General features: G+C 50.4%; 1 protein-coding gene across 4 annotated transcripts in view; it reads left to right on the top strand.

Moving 5' to 3' along the window:
- TBC1D14 (TBC1 domain family member 14) overlaps positions 1-14,237 on the top strand; it is a 100,576-nt gene that overhangs the window by 54,139 nt on the left and 32,200 nt on the right. For all 4 annotated transcript variants that reach the window (XM_044945536.2, XM_025289643.3, XM_044945537.2 and 1 more), the window contains exons 4-6: positions 9,207-9,325; positions 11,226-11,308; positions 12,625-12,742. In XM_044945536.2, the coding sequence (XP_044801471.1) occupies positions 9,207-9,325; positions 11,226-11,308; positions 12,625-12,742 (320 nt within the window). The remainder of the gene's footprint in view (positions 1-9,206; positions 9,326-11,225; positions 11,309-12,624; positions 12,743-14,237) is intronic.

Raw genomic sequence — 14,237 nt, 5'->3', positions numbered from 1 at the left:
GGTCACTTCATTCTCTTCATGGAAAACAGTTACTCTACCATTCTCTGATGACATTTACCTTTTTTAAAAAAATGATCATGGGTTAAAGATTCATTTAACACATTGAGGAGATGTGTGAAATGAAGCAGTAAGATGGAAAAATTTATTCCAAAGACATCTGAGGAAGTAGATAGTTATAGACATAAAACCAAACAAGGAATTAGAAGAAGATTGCTAGGTTAGGTTTAAATAAATTCGGTAAGAAAACATCACCTCTGGAGTTAAGTTTTCAGTTGGACATAAATGTGCAAGTTAATACGTCACTTCACAGTTTCTGGGCTCTAATCAAGTGGTAGGTAGCACAGGCTTATCTCCTAGAGGATTAAAAACTTCAGGCAGGCTTGTTAAAAACATCCAGGTATAAATTGAAGAGACACTTCTCCCCCATGCATTTGTCTTACTTCCAAATTTTGAGTAAGTTTTGTAAACAAGGCTTTCCTTAATCCTTCCAGCCAGAATCAGCCTCTCCCTTTTTATCCTATTACTTTTAACAAATGGCTTTATTGTGGTGTGATTATTATACCATCAGATTCACTCAGTGTGCATGGTCATGATTTTTTAATAAACTTACACAGTTACGCAACAGTCACTGCAATCCAGATGTGGAATATTTTCATCACTCGAGAAAGTTCCCTCATGCCTATTTGCAGTGGATCTCTGCTTCCACCTCCAGCTCCAGATGAACACTGATTTGCTTTATGTGGAGAGATTTGCTTATCAAAGACATTTCATATAAATGGAATCACGCGCATTACCTCTGGCTGCCTCTCAGCCCACGGTGCCCTGAGGCTCGCCCGTGTGCTGTCCGTGTGCAGCATGTATCAGTGCCCCTGTCCATTGCTGAGGATGCTGTGTATCCCGTCCTCACTTAGTGGCTTTCTTTTGGTGTTGGGCTATAATGAATAATGCTGCTGTGCATATTTGCTAGCAAGACTTTTTGTGGATGTATTTTTTATTTCTTTTGGGTAGATTCCTACAAGTGTGGTGGTGGTGGTGGTGGTTTAGCCACTCAGATGTGTTGGTGTGTATTGAACTGTATATATAAGACACTGCCGGGTTCTGTCTAAAATGGCTGCAACTGCCAGCGACTTATGAAAATTTCTTGTTGCTGACTTCTCAACCGCAGCTTGATGGACACTGTAGGTTTCTGAGTGAAGTTTCTAGTGGTAACTTGGTAATGCTATTATTATTCAGAAAGTCAGCTGGGGAAAGCCTCCTTCCATGGTCTGAGGAGTTGGGAGTTTCCATCACGAAAGCAGGGTCTGTGCTGTCTCAGACCCAGAGCTCAGCCCATGAACATTGGACCCATGGGCTGACCAGCAATCATTTTGACCTCACGGCAGATTTTAAGACTTAAAGCACTGAGGTATGATCTGCAGACAGTGGAATGCTCTCCTCTGAAGCGTACTATTCAGTTAGTTTTGAGGAATGCTTATCAAGATAGTAATTCTGTCACCCCGGGTGATACATTCTGCCCCTTCCCAGCCAGTCCCCCAGAAGCTGTCACTCGCCAGGTTTCTACTATTATGTTTGTGTGCAGCCTGACGTTTTAATTGAACAGATCTTGTTGTGGAAAACGTTTGAACCGTAGTACGGTAAAAGACCCTGATGCTGGGAAAGACTGAAGGCGGGAGAGGATGAGATGGCTGGATGGCATCACCGACTCGATGGACAGGAGTTTGAGTAGACTCCGGGAGTTGGTGATGGACAGGGAGGCCTGGCGTGCTGCAGTCCATGGGGTCGCAGAGTCGGACACGACTGAGCGACTGAACTGAACAGTACAAAGAAGAGAAGAAAATAGCCGTCACCCCACTCCCCGGAGGTTACCAGTGTTACTATTTTTATGCAGTTCCTTCTGGTAGCATACGCTTCTCGTTTTCAAAAGTCTCACAAAGCAGAGGTCTGCGCATGCAGCCGGGCGCTGTGCCGCTGGCCTTCGGAGGGAGCGTTTTGCAGCGTGGTGTCTGTGCTCAGCGCGCAGAGTCACTCGCTCAGTGCAGGCAGCACTCAGGCCCGGTTGTGTCGGGGCCGGCATCCCGCATCTAGAACCCCCAGTCCGCGTGGGCATGCCCCGAGGGGTCCTGAGGGCGCCGCGTGACCCTCCTGCCTAGCCGGCGGTGCAGGGCCCGGCGTCCTCCCCTCGCCCCAGCCCCGCCCCACCTCCCAGGTCCTCGGTGAGCCAGGCCTGACGCGCCGAACCCGAGCCGCGGATTGGCTGCGCGGCGTCTGCGCGCGATTGAGCGGCCTGCCGCCCCCGCCCGCCCGTCCGTCCGCCGGAGCCGCCGGAGCCGCCGCCCCGAGGTCCCGCCGCGGAGCCACGTTCGCCCGCTCGGGCATGGAGCCGCCGGCCGCGCGCCTCTGAGCCCCGCGGCGTTCATGGTGAGTGGGGCCGGGCCTGCGCACGCCCCTCCGCGGGGCCCGCCGGCCCGGCCCCGGCCGGAGGCCCCCGCGTGGTTGCACCCGTGTCCATGTGTGGGCGCTCCACGCATCTTATCTGCTCCAGCGAGCTGCAGCTTGCATGCGGCCGCGTTGCTGCGCCTTCCTCAACCGCCGTGCTTTGTCTGTGGTGCCCTGGAAAGGGTTGAGTTTTAACGGGTACCGTGGGAGACGTAAAAGAGAGCACCGGCGCGTCATGATTCTCATCACCCACAAGGGGATTGCAAACCGGTGTTGAGATTGAGGACAGGCCAGGCACCCCTCTTAGAGGCCTGAGTGGGGGAAGCCTTTGTACGGGGATCGGGGCTGTATTCCCCCCTTTTCCTCCCCCTGTTCGCTCCACGTGCAAATAAAAAGTGGTCAGATGGCAACAGTAAGCAGGCTTGTTAAAACCCATAGTTCAGATTTATTCCATTTCATTCACCAGTCCACAGATGAACGTCTGTGTTCTACATGTTTTGGAAGGACTATGACAGGCCTCCTGAGAGTTGTTTCCCAAATGCCAGCATTTCCGGTAACCTAGAGGATGCTTTCTGGGGAAAAGACTGGTAAGTAGGTGAAAGAGGTGGAGTAGGAGGGGCCCCTCAGAGGATCCCGGGGTCCCTCTTACTGTGAGGTCAGCCTCATTGGTCACAGAGGACTGTCATTTCGGAAGTCCCAGTGTTTGTAAGACCTGTTCAGGCTCCTCCTACTAGCTGAAAATGGCAAAACAAAACCCGTCTTGTGCCCCACATTCCAACACTACGCTCGCCCCTCCCCAAAAGTTGATCGTGACAAAGGGCAAAGCGTAAAGCCCACTGCAGTGTTCTGGGTGCTTGACATTCAGCTGATCTTCAGCGCAGCCTTATTAAGCACCCCTCTTAGCGGGGAAATACTGTGAGAAATAATTTTGTAGTAACAGTGACAGTACCACTCCCTGGCACTTTTTGGACCCCTGCTATGGCTGTGTGTTAGGTTGATTCATTCCCTTTGAATAGATGGGGAAACAGGCTTGGAGACCTGAAGAAACACGCTCAAGGTCGCGCTGCTGGTGGTGACGGTAGGGAAGTGCTGGTTCAGACCCAGGCCTGCTGCCCACTCCAGTGCCTCTCCGGCAGGGGCCTCGCCTGTGCCCAGGCGGTGGCCGTGGTGTCGCTCTTGTTGGCTCGGGGCAGTTTTCTAATAGGTGCCAGGTAGTGACCTGCTGTGCTTTTATTCTAGACGTGCCTCTGAAACCTTGTGTTTGTTTTAAAAAGCTCATCTTGATGCTCTAACCAGTTGAGTCCAAGGTGTAAGCACAGGTTGTAACTGATGGCCCTCTCTGCTTATAGCTGGGGTAGATTTCAGGAAGCCGAGGGGCTTCTGTTGCCGCGTTGGGGCAAATGGCTGCCTTTTACCGTGCTCTTCCAGTGCTGGGAGTAACAGTGACACCCCTCTGGTCATCCTCCCAGGAATTCCTCCTTTTCACCGTTTGGGAATCTTGATCGTTTCCTCTTAGGCAAATGTCTGTTGAGGCAGACTTCTTTTGTCATTTCTTCTTTAACTAGCAGAGTAAACAATTTCGGAGTCTCATGCGCTGTTCTCATCCTTAGCACTGTTCGGATCGTGCATGGGAGGAAGACCTTGCCGTTGGATGTATTTAACGGGCTCGTCGCACCCTGGGCTGTTGACTCTCTGGCTGTACACCAAGTCTGGCTCTTCCTTTTTTCTCTCTCTCCTTTGCTCTCAGCCTGTCCCATTGCTTCCAGGTAGCTCGTTATTGAGACCGTAAAATCTGGAACAGAACTTTGACTCAGCATCATTCCCGGTTTAAGGTACTCATGCTCCCCCTGCAGAGAGGCCTGCTGAGCGTTGTCTCTTGGCTGCTCTCGTGCTGTCAGGATGCCTGGCTCTCGTGGCTTCTAGCCCGGCTCCCCCGTCCTCTGTCCGCTGAGATAGCCCCTTTAGGAAATGCTTTCTTTGCCTCTCTGCAGCCTTCAGTGTCCTGTCCTTGGGGCTCCAGCAGCTGTGGCTTGCCCTCTCACGGCGTGTTTTATTATCTGCCCTGGCCTCGCAGCCTCTGCTGACATCTTCCTGCCCCAGCCAGAATGAGCCCTTCAGGCCTGGGGTCTGCCCGTCCCCTTCACACATGAGGTCCCTGCCCCTGTGTGGCGTCGAGGCTCTGCTCAGTTGCCTGGGCTCCCTGCCTGCTTACCTGCTTACTCCTTTTTTTCCTGACCCTTTGCTGGGTTATCAGACACGCCCCACACTTAGCCCCTGGTTGTGTACAGGAGGTTTTGGGGGGTGGGATACAGTAGGTTTTGTTTCTTGTCTCTCTCTAGTGTCGGTCTTTCCTTCCCAGCAGCATACAAGGTAAACCACTCCGGGCGGGGACTGTGACCTGTTCTAAATGAGTGGCTTGCAATCCTGGTTTGGCACAAGCCCCGACTCCTATCCCTGGGTCAGACGGTTTGGGTTGAGACTCAGTGCTGTCAAAAGGCGCAGCTATAACTAGGCATAGAGCTGAAACACACTCTCCTTACTGTGTGTGCCCTGGTTTTTTTTTTTTTTTAATTGTTTGATTTAAAAAATACTGTCATGACCAGTTAAACTGATTTGCCCCTAGAACTTTGAAGAACCCCGTTCTAAATTCCCTCGGGTTATACAGGGTGTTGGAATCTGTAGCCGTTCCTTGAATGGATGTTTTATCCTCATTAGTCGCTAGGACTTCAGATGAGCACAGCAATGCATGGCATTGTTACTTGGTTTAAACCAGGAAACTTTGAAACTTGATCCCATAAGAGCCCCAGGAGGAGAAGAAACTTTAGAACGGTGACTTGGACTGAGGCAGGGACGACCCCGCTGTTTGCCTGGCACACGGAAAGGGCTCATACTTTATGGGCAGCCATCGAACGTACGTCCATCATCTCATCATCACAGGAGTCTTCACAGTCGCTCCTTTTCGTGGCTGAGAGAGAAGCAAGATGATTTGCTTCAGATCAGAGCCAGGACTTACCACTGAGTCTTTCTGCTTCCAAATCCCCAGCTCTTGCCACATCACATGCTGACCTCAATGTTGATAAATTCATAGCTGAAAGTTGTTTTTTTCCTGAGAGTGACTCGTCCTCTCTTGTTCCTGATGTTGGTTTGGAAGATGAGCTTTCTGTTGATGTCTCTAGGTAACAGTGTGAGAACTAGGTTTGAAGTAGGACCTGTTAACCATCTCCAGAGCCGTTCGTATTCTGAAATGCCATTTAGAATGTTGAAGAGGCTTTCCCTGGGATTGCAAGCGTGGACAGGACAGGCCTGTTTTTTTAATCATGAAGTGCAGTATGTGATTAAATCATAAGTATTTGCCTTGCGTCTGCACCTAATTGGCTGTTACAGGTTTGTGTCATAGTTGAAAGCTTCGTTTAGACTGAATGTGAATGACTGAGTTGCTTCTGGCCCAGGCAGGCTGCGGTGGGCTGTGTGGCTGCAGAGCCTGGGCGCTCCTGCTCGTCTCCTCCAGCCGCTCCCGACCACCACCCCTGCAGGTCCTGTCTCTCCCGGTGCGGGGTGGTGTGAGCTGGGGAGTTGAGCCGGTTCTGTGTGTGTAAAGCCCTTGGAAAGCACGTGGCTCGTTACAGCTGTACTGCGTTTTATCATCTGTGATGGAGCCTTTGAGCTCCCACTGAAGAGACCGATCTTTTAAAGATCACAAATCAAGGCATTTAATTAACGTTACAACTCCTTTTCATATCTGTGCTCTCTGCAGACTTTGCAGGGCTCCTTGACTGTTGTTTGGCCAGCCTTCCTGGAGCATCCCTCTGCCCGGGGCTGTGCTGGCTCTTCACAGCCTCTCCCCACTCCTGAGACAGCCCCCTCTGCCAGGTGCTGTTACCCTGTTTGCAGATGTGGAAGTGAGGCACCTGCAGGCTAGGCTGTGCTTTGCCGAAGGTCGAGGCTGGTTCTCGGTGGATCTGAATTTGCTGCTGGGCCTTTCTGGCCCCAGAGACCACACTTGACTCAAACGGGCCCTGGGCCCTTCCCTCCACGGCTGCACACCTGTGTGAGTGTATCCGCAGGGGAGGTCGGGCCTGCGCGGAGGGCTGGAGAGGAGAGTCCTGCAGGCTCAGCGCCTTGCTGGCTGTGTGTGGGGGCAAGTCACTTCACTCTCAACCTCAGGGGCTCTGCTGGTAAAACACGGTGATACCTGCCGTAGAGATTGTCACGGAGATAAAGCACACAGAAGCAAGTAGCAGTGGGCATCCACATTCTGGGGCATCTAACTTGGGGCTCGGCTTTTTTGGCCTTGGCATGTAGTTCATCAGACCAGGGTCAGCAGATGAGTAGCACTTTACAGGGTGTTCATTAACAATGCTCGTTAAAACGCAAGATGTCTCAGAACCTTTCTGAGCATAGCTCTAGGTAGTTTTCCTATAAGTTCAAGGTTCTGCATCGGGTGCTACGTATGACACTCCCTCATAGCTGTTTATTACCGTGTTAAGTCGCAGCTGAGTGCCTGGCACATGGAGGTGCCCAAGTGTATGAATGGCTGGACACGAGTCCATTTTCCCAGCTTTGGGTAAGCGGAGGTCATTTTAGGATTTTAATGGAACTGTTTTACATCAGGGCGACTCACTGGAAAAGACCCTGATGCTGGGAAAGATTGAGGGCAGGAGGAGAAGGGGGCGACAGAGGATGAGATGGCTGGATGGCATCACCGACACAGTGGACATGGGTTTGAGCAAGCTCCGGGAGATGGTGGAGGACAGGGAAGCCTCGTGTGCTGCAGTCCAGGGGGTCTCAAAGAGTCAGACATGGCTCAGCAACTGAACAGCAGCAACGAACAATGCTGCGCCGTCTAACCCTGTGCGTCCAGTTGTACAGAAACTGCCCCTCCCACCTGCTTCTCGGTGCACTCCCTTCTCACAGCCTGTGGGTTCTGAGGAAGTAGTTGTTCCTTTAAACTTTCTAGAAACCTCAACAGGCTTTTCTGTCTGAGAGAACAATTGCTAGCCAAAGAATTTTACCAGTAACACCCAATTAACAACTAGAGGTAATAAAATTCACTTAGCAGTTTATCATTTTCCACTCCTGATACTGCTTTGGTTGCGTCTGGATTCCTCACTTAAATCTTAGGCCAACTGCTTTGTTGTTTATCCTACCTTCCCAGCTAGGTGGCCTTCACTTAAGGGAGAGTCCTGAGAGCCTTGTCTGTAATAGACAACAAGAAAATGCTGGGTTTTATTTTTGCAGAAGGCTAAGGGTACAGAAACTAAACTAACTAGAAATACATCTTGTTTGTACTTTACATGAAGTATTTTCTTAAAAGGTTTTGTGTACAATTAAAATGTGTATATTTTCCTACAGATGTCCATTGTGACTTTCAGAGATATAGCCTTAAAAAGAAAATTGGTCCTGAGAAATTTATTCAGTGTTTTTCCAGGTGACCTCTATACATTGAGGTTATTAGGTCTCCACTAGACCCAGTGGCACCCCACTCCAGTGCTCTTGCCTGGAAAATCCCATGGATGGAGGAGCCTGGTAGGCTGCAGTCCATGGTGGCGCTAAGAGTAGGACAAGACTGAGCAACTTCACTTTGACTTTTCACTTTCATGCATTGGAGAAGGAAATGGCAACCCACTCCAGTTTTCTTGCCTGGAGAATCCCAGGGACAGGAGAGCCTAGTGGGATGCTGTCTCTGAGGTCGCACAGAGTCGGACACGACTGAAGCAACTTAGCAGCAGCAGCAGCAAGGGTACAGAGGAGGAAGGCATGGCAACTCACTGCACTGTTCTTGCCTGGAGAATCCCATGGACAGAGGAGCCCAGCAAGCTACAATCCATAGGGTCACAGAGAGTCCGTGTGACTGAGTGACTTAGCATGTGCCTATGCACACAAGGATATACACATACATGTGTGTGCGCACACACACATAATTTTAGAAACTGGACTCTTTGGCCCAAGTTACTTGGCTCCCCTGAGCTGTGCTGGTTGGGTGTTTGGAATGTGGGCCACAGGTGTGACTGAGGTTTTGTGGTTGCAGTTCCCAGGACGGATGAGTGACCTGGAGGTGCGGAGGCTGCTCCAGGGTTTCCAGGGCAGAGCATAATTATTTATGTACCGACTGGCAATGATGGCTGCATACAAAGGTGTTAAAGAATTTCTTGTTTTGATGTTTCTGCTTTAAGAAAATGAAACAGCTTTAAGCACCTGCAAGCAAAAACTTTTTAACTCTTTCCTCATTTTGGAAAAGATTTGAAAAGTTAACAAAAATCGATAAAATGCAGTGGGATAAATGGAAATGCATTAGAAATTTAGGATGGGCGTGGGAGATGGAGCCAGGGGCTCAGAGGAGTGCCAGAATTGGCTGGCGCTCTGACTCCGAGCTTCCTGGTGGCCACTGCAACAACCATTTCAAATGTGCCATGTCCAGAAGACGGAGCACACGCCCCTTACCCGGAAGACACATAGACCTGAGTCGATGTTTGTGGTCCCTCCACGGGGCAGCTGGAATGATGAGATCTTTAGTGACTTCCTACCCGTGTGGAAAGCCCACAGGCCCTGTGAAGTGACGACCTGAACTGCAGAGCTGTAGGAACCCTTTCGTTGGCAGTTTTTCCTTCTGAAGAGCAAGAAATATTTTCAATGTGTCATCCTCAAAGTCAACTTAAAGGACTTGACAGTTTCATAACAAAACAGCTTTCTTACTTTGAGAAGGGCTTTGTAACCTCAGAGTTACAAAGTTACAGCCAGGCCTGGAGTTATCCCTGGTCTCTTTGTCCTAGGAATATGAAGACAAGGCTGGACGACCTAGCAAGCCTCCCTCTCCGAAGCAGAATGTGAGGAAGAATCTTGACTTTGAGCCTCTCTCCACCACCGCACTCATCCTGGAGGACAGGCCAGCGTGAGTCTGACCGAGAGTCTGTAGAGAGTTTGTTCTGGGGGATCAGTCCACTTGCTGGTCACCATTTCTTTAGCAAAGGACCGGGTCCTGAGGGAGAGAACACGTTAGCACAACACTTGCTAAAAGCAGGGGCTCCTCCCCGGCCCTGTGCTGGTGTGCGTTCTGTGTGATAGCACGACTGACTCGGAAACGTTTCGTGTAACGTAGAAGTGGGTTTTTTTCATTAATTACTTTTTATTTGTGGCTCTGCTGGGTCTTCGTTGCTGCTCAGGCTTTCTTCCCTGGACATGGAGAGCAGAAGCTCCTCTCTCGTTGCAGGATGCAGGCTTCTCGCTGCGGTGACTTCTCTCGTTGCGGCTCCCGGGCTCTAGAGCACAGACCCAGTAGCTGTGGCACAGAGGGCTGGCTGCTCTGTGGCACGTGGGTCTTCCCCGGATCAGGGGTTGAACCCGAGTCTCCTGCATTGGCAGGCAGATTCTTTACCACCGAGCCACCAAGGAAGCCCTAACCTAGAAGTTTTAACCCAGATTTTCCGTTAAGTGACTTTAATTTAGCATGTCTAAACACTTGCAGAACTGTTATTATAGACTGACTTGTAACTGTAAGAAGCAGCAGAGCAAACACCCTGCAGAGGGTGTTTCGGAGGCGCCCTAGACAGTGGCAGGACAGTGCCTGCATCAGCCTGCTGCTTCTCTGGGATGTGCTGCAGTAAACGGGCTGGCTGGGCCTAGCAAGGGTCTTCCCCTCCAACCTCTGGTTTGCCTCGAACTGACAAGGAGATCGGTTTTGGTGACTGGCCTGCGGATCGTGTTTGGAGACCCTAGTTAGATAAAGGGATTGCTCCATCGTACCAGGCCAGAGCTTATCTCTAGTTAAGCGTCAGGTTTCCGTAGAACCCTGTTTTTGAACATAAAGATTCCACAGCTTTTTTTTTTTTTTCTTAAGAGAGATTGTAAAACGCTGAGCTAGAATTTCTAAGGTCCCTGCCAACCCTGACATTTAAAATTGATGAAGTCTGAAGCAGCAATATGTGTCTTCCAATGTTAATTTTTGGTCATTGGACATTGTGGATGTATGGGTAGATGGGAAGAGAAACTCGGACATGGTGGACTCAGAGGTAGGTAGGGACGTAGGGACCGTGGGTAACAGCTGCCACCCTGTGAAGCTCAGCCCTTGAGACGCTCCCTGAGACGCGAGCTGGTGCCCTGCAGTAGAGATGGTCGTTCAGCTCAGCACGGGGAGCGCGGGGGACCCCGCGAGGCACACAGCCAGCCAGGCATGGCCGCCCGCCCGGTTCTCCAGGCCCAGCGGAGTCACCAGCACGCTTCAGAAAGAGAGCGTGCCTTTTATTATTTTAACCAGAATTCGAAGATGTCCACCACATTTAGATGTTTAGAATTGCTGTATGAATCTATGTGTGTGTGTATGTATATATATAGATATAGATATGGGACAGATGAACCGCATAGCTAGTGTGAAACTTGCACACTTAAAAAACAGGCCAGGGAGTAGATTCGTGCATATACGTAACATACACCATTGGAGTACTTCACCCGTGACCGCTGACAGTGAGTAGTGCATGTGGTCAAATCAAAGTTCCTTTGGAGAGCTGGGGTGAAAAAAGACACTAAAAGATTTAAGTGTTTATCTCTATTGGATTTGTGGGTAATTGTTAATTTCTTCTTTTTGCTAACCTTCAGATTTCAAGTTTTTAAAAATGAGCTTTATTTTACTTTTGTAAAAAAAATATATTTTTAGGTTTTAAAAGAGCTGTGTCTTTATAATCTAACAAAGGTAGATTTCATCTTTGAGCTTCTCATTTTTTAGTAAACGATGTTCCAAGTTTCTCTTTAATATTTAAAATGGTGGAAAATCTTTTTTTTTTTTTTTTCCTATCAAGAAATCTCCCAGCGAAGCCAGCTGAAGAAGCTCAGAAACACAGGCAACAGTATGAAGAAATGGTGGTTCAGGCCAAAAAACGAGGTAATGGAATCCACACGTGTTTGGTTGTGTAAGGCAGCACAAGACTCTGTGTCTTCCTAGGTATTTTCTCTTTACATTTTGAAGCTTTAGAACCTGAACTTTGGTGAATGCCTTTAATATTTTGAAATTTATAATTTTTCATCAAAAATTGTACATTGCTGCCAACTGTTCATCCCTGGTAACTTTATTCGAGGTGATACTTGGGATTTACGTGAGGGGAGAGCCTGTGTGGGATGAATGTACTAGGGTGGGCAGAGCTTTAGTTTGCGGGGATGGGGAGGCGGCTCTCTGCCCTCTGTAGGCTCAGTTCTCCTCACTTAGAAGGAGGTGTGTTGGGACTTGTTAAAGTGCCACGTGACACCTAAAAACTCTATGATTCTTAGATGGTTAAGAAGTGTATATGATAAAATGACATGGTCTGCCCATGCAACAAAATATTGTTCAGCCTTAAAAAGGAATGAAGTTCTGACACGTGCTACAACATGAAGCTTGAAGACACTGTTCTAAGTGAAATAAACCAGACACAAAAGGATAAATTCTGTACGATCCCACCTATGTGAGGCGTCTGTTGGGTTGGCCAGAGTTCCAACAGAAAAACCCAAATGAGCTTCTTTGGCCAACCCAATAGAAAAGTCAGATTCACAGACACAGAAATGAGACTGGAGGTTGCCGGGGGCTGGGGAGCGGGAAAGGGGCGGCATGGGAAGGGCTGTTCCGTGGGGACAGAGTTCCAGTGTGGAAGGTGGCTGTGACGGCTGCGTAACAGTGTGAACGTACTTCATGCCGCTGAGCTGCACACTCAACGGGGGTAAAGCGGTACATTTTATGTTTTGTGTATTTTACCCCCCAAAAGGTATATGTAAATGAAAAAGCGTGGTCTTTCTCAAGGTTGCTGTTATACACTAAGAGTTATTCTTAAGCTGTGAGAGGCGAGGTTGCAGGTGCCGTTGGAAAGGGGACTGGCGGAAGGAGCTCAGAGCTTCTGGTCTGTTAGTGTCCGGTCTCCCAGCTTGGGTGGTACTTTCATGGGTTTGTCTGTTTTGTGATAGTTTTGTCTTGTTCTTGTCTGAGTACTTTTCTGTATACATGTTATACGGTACGTGTGTTACAAAAAGCTGACTGCATGGTAAGTAACACCTAAGGTCTAGACTTCTAAGCTGTGAGATGCACCGGGTCAGGCCTTAAACACTGCTGTGCTTCAGTGCTGTCTTCCTGGTGTTTTTGCAGCCTGACTCTTTGAGAAGAGTCACCCAGCCAGGAATCAGTGGATATCAGCTAACAGGTGTTTTCCTCTTCTTTTTAATTGTGATGTCTAGAGCTGAAAGAAGCCCAGAGGAGGAAAAAGCAGCTGGAAGAAAGATGCAGACTGGAAGAAAGTATTGGAAATGCAGTCCTCACTTGGAACAACGAGATTTTGCCCAACTGGGAAACAATGTAAGCTCTGACGTCACAGACACTCTAGACGGCATGTTGTTTCTTGGCAGAATTTATGGGAAGCAGCTGTATTAGGTGTGGCCACGTCGCAGCCTTTGATGAAGTTGCCTGATGAGTTTGAGCCGCATGGTCTCCTTCCCCTGCCTCGGTTTAGCCTTGTTCCTCGCACGGGCGCTGTGACAGCCCTCCTCTCCAGCCCCTTCCGCCTCGTCTTGTCCTCAGCAGTCTCGGGCACAAACCTGTGTCACTTCCACACTCAACACTGCAGCAGCCTCCTGTGACTCCAGTGTAGGGTGTGAATTTCGTGGCTTAGCTGACGGGCCTCCCGTGGCACAGCCGGCCCCTTTCTCTGCGGCCCTGCCTTTCACCTCTCCTTTGCTTGGGCGAGTCTTTCCCTTGGGGAGGCTCAGGGCCATTGCATGTTCTCGTCCTGCTGTCTCAAGTGCTCTTGCCCCGTATCTCCTTGTCCAGTTAACACTTTAAAGTTCTTTAAAGCTCAGTCTTCCTTGGAGAAGCCTTTTCTGCCCTGGCCCTGGCTCCAGGTACCAGCAGAGGACCCCCGGGTACACTGCATCGTCTGCTCGAGTGTCTTGGTCCTCTGAGTGAGCCGGGGTGCTGGAGCTGCTCTGATGACAGCCTCCAGGAGTCAGGACCCACTCGAGCCCTGCAGCTGCTGTCTTCTTTCTGTCTGAAGAGGCGCTGTGGACCTTTTCCTCCTGTGTGTTCAGGATGGCTAGGGGCCTGTGTGCAGACGGCTTCCTGGGGCCTGGTGTGGATGGCTGGGGACCAGCGTGCGGACGGCAGTCCCAGGGCCAGTGTGTGGATGGACGGCAGTCCCAGGCCCACGCATAGAGGCTGGTGGCTCCTTTTGGGGCCTACCCCCATCAGCTGGAGCTGTGAGGGGCTTGGGTGCTAGTTCCTTTTCTGCTTTCAACCTGAGCCGTGGGTCAGGAAGTTGGGGACTTCCTCTGGCACTTACTGGCTGTCATTCACTTTCGTCACTGGGGGTGGGGTTGGGGGGAGATCACTGTGTGCTTTCCGCTGGGAAGACACACTGCACCCAGAGCCTGTTTTCCTCGGCGGTGTCTTTAATAGGCCAGACATGGTCAGAAAGCACCTCTTCCCAAATGGGGCCCAGTAACGAGAGTTGAGGTCTTCAGAAGCCCGGACTGTCTCCCCGTGTGGCAGCAGGGCCCAGCCTGGCCCGTCGCGCACCGCCTGATGCTTGATGGCATCCAGAGGCGCGCGCGCACACCAGAACCGCCGCTAGTGACCCGCGCCGGGCGCCAGGCTCTGTGGCGGCTGCCTTTGTGGCCTCCCCACTTAATCCTCTCCGGCCCTCTGTATAGGGGGAGGGTTCATCATCTCGGCCTTAGGGAGGAGGGCGCTGAGTGAGAGAGGAGAAGGGGTTTGCTCCGGGGTCCCAGGTGAGGGTGGGACAGGGCTGCAGCTGTCCCTCCTGCACCATCAGCCTGTGCTCCTCTCCACCCTCAGC

This window comes from Bubalus bubalis, chromosome 7 (assembly GCF_019923935.1).
Source record: "Bubalus bubalis isolate 160015118507 breed Murrah chromosome 7, NDDB_SH_1, whole genome shotgun sequence".
Classification (NCBI taxonomy): domain Eukaryota; kingdom Metazoa; phylum Chordata; class Mammalia; order Artiodactyla; family Bovidae; genus Bubalus; species Bubalus bubalis.
This window is presented reverse-complemented; position numbering and strand designations above follow the sequence as displayed.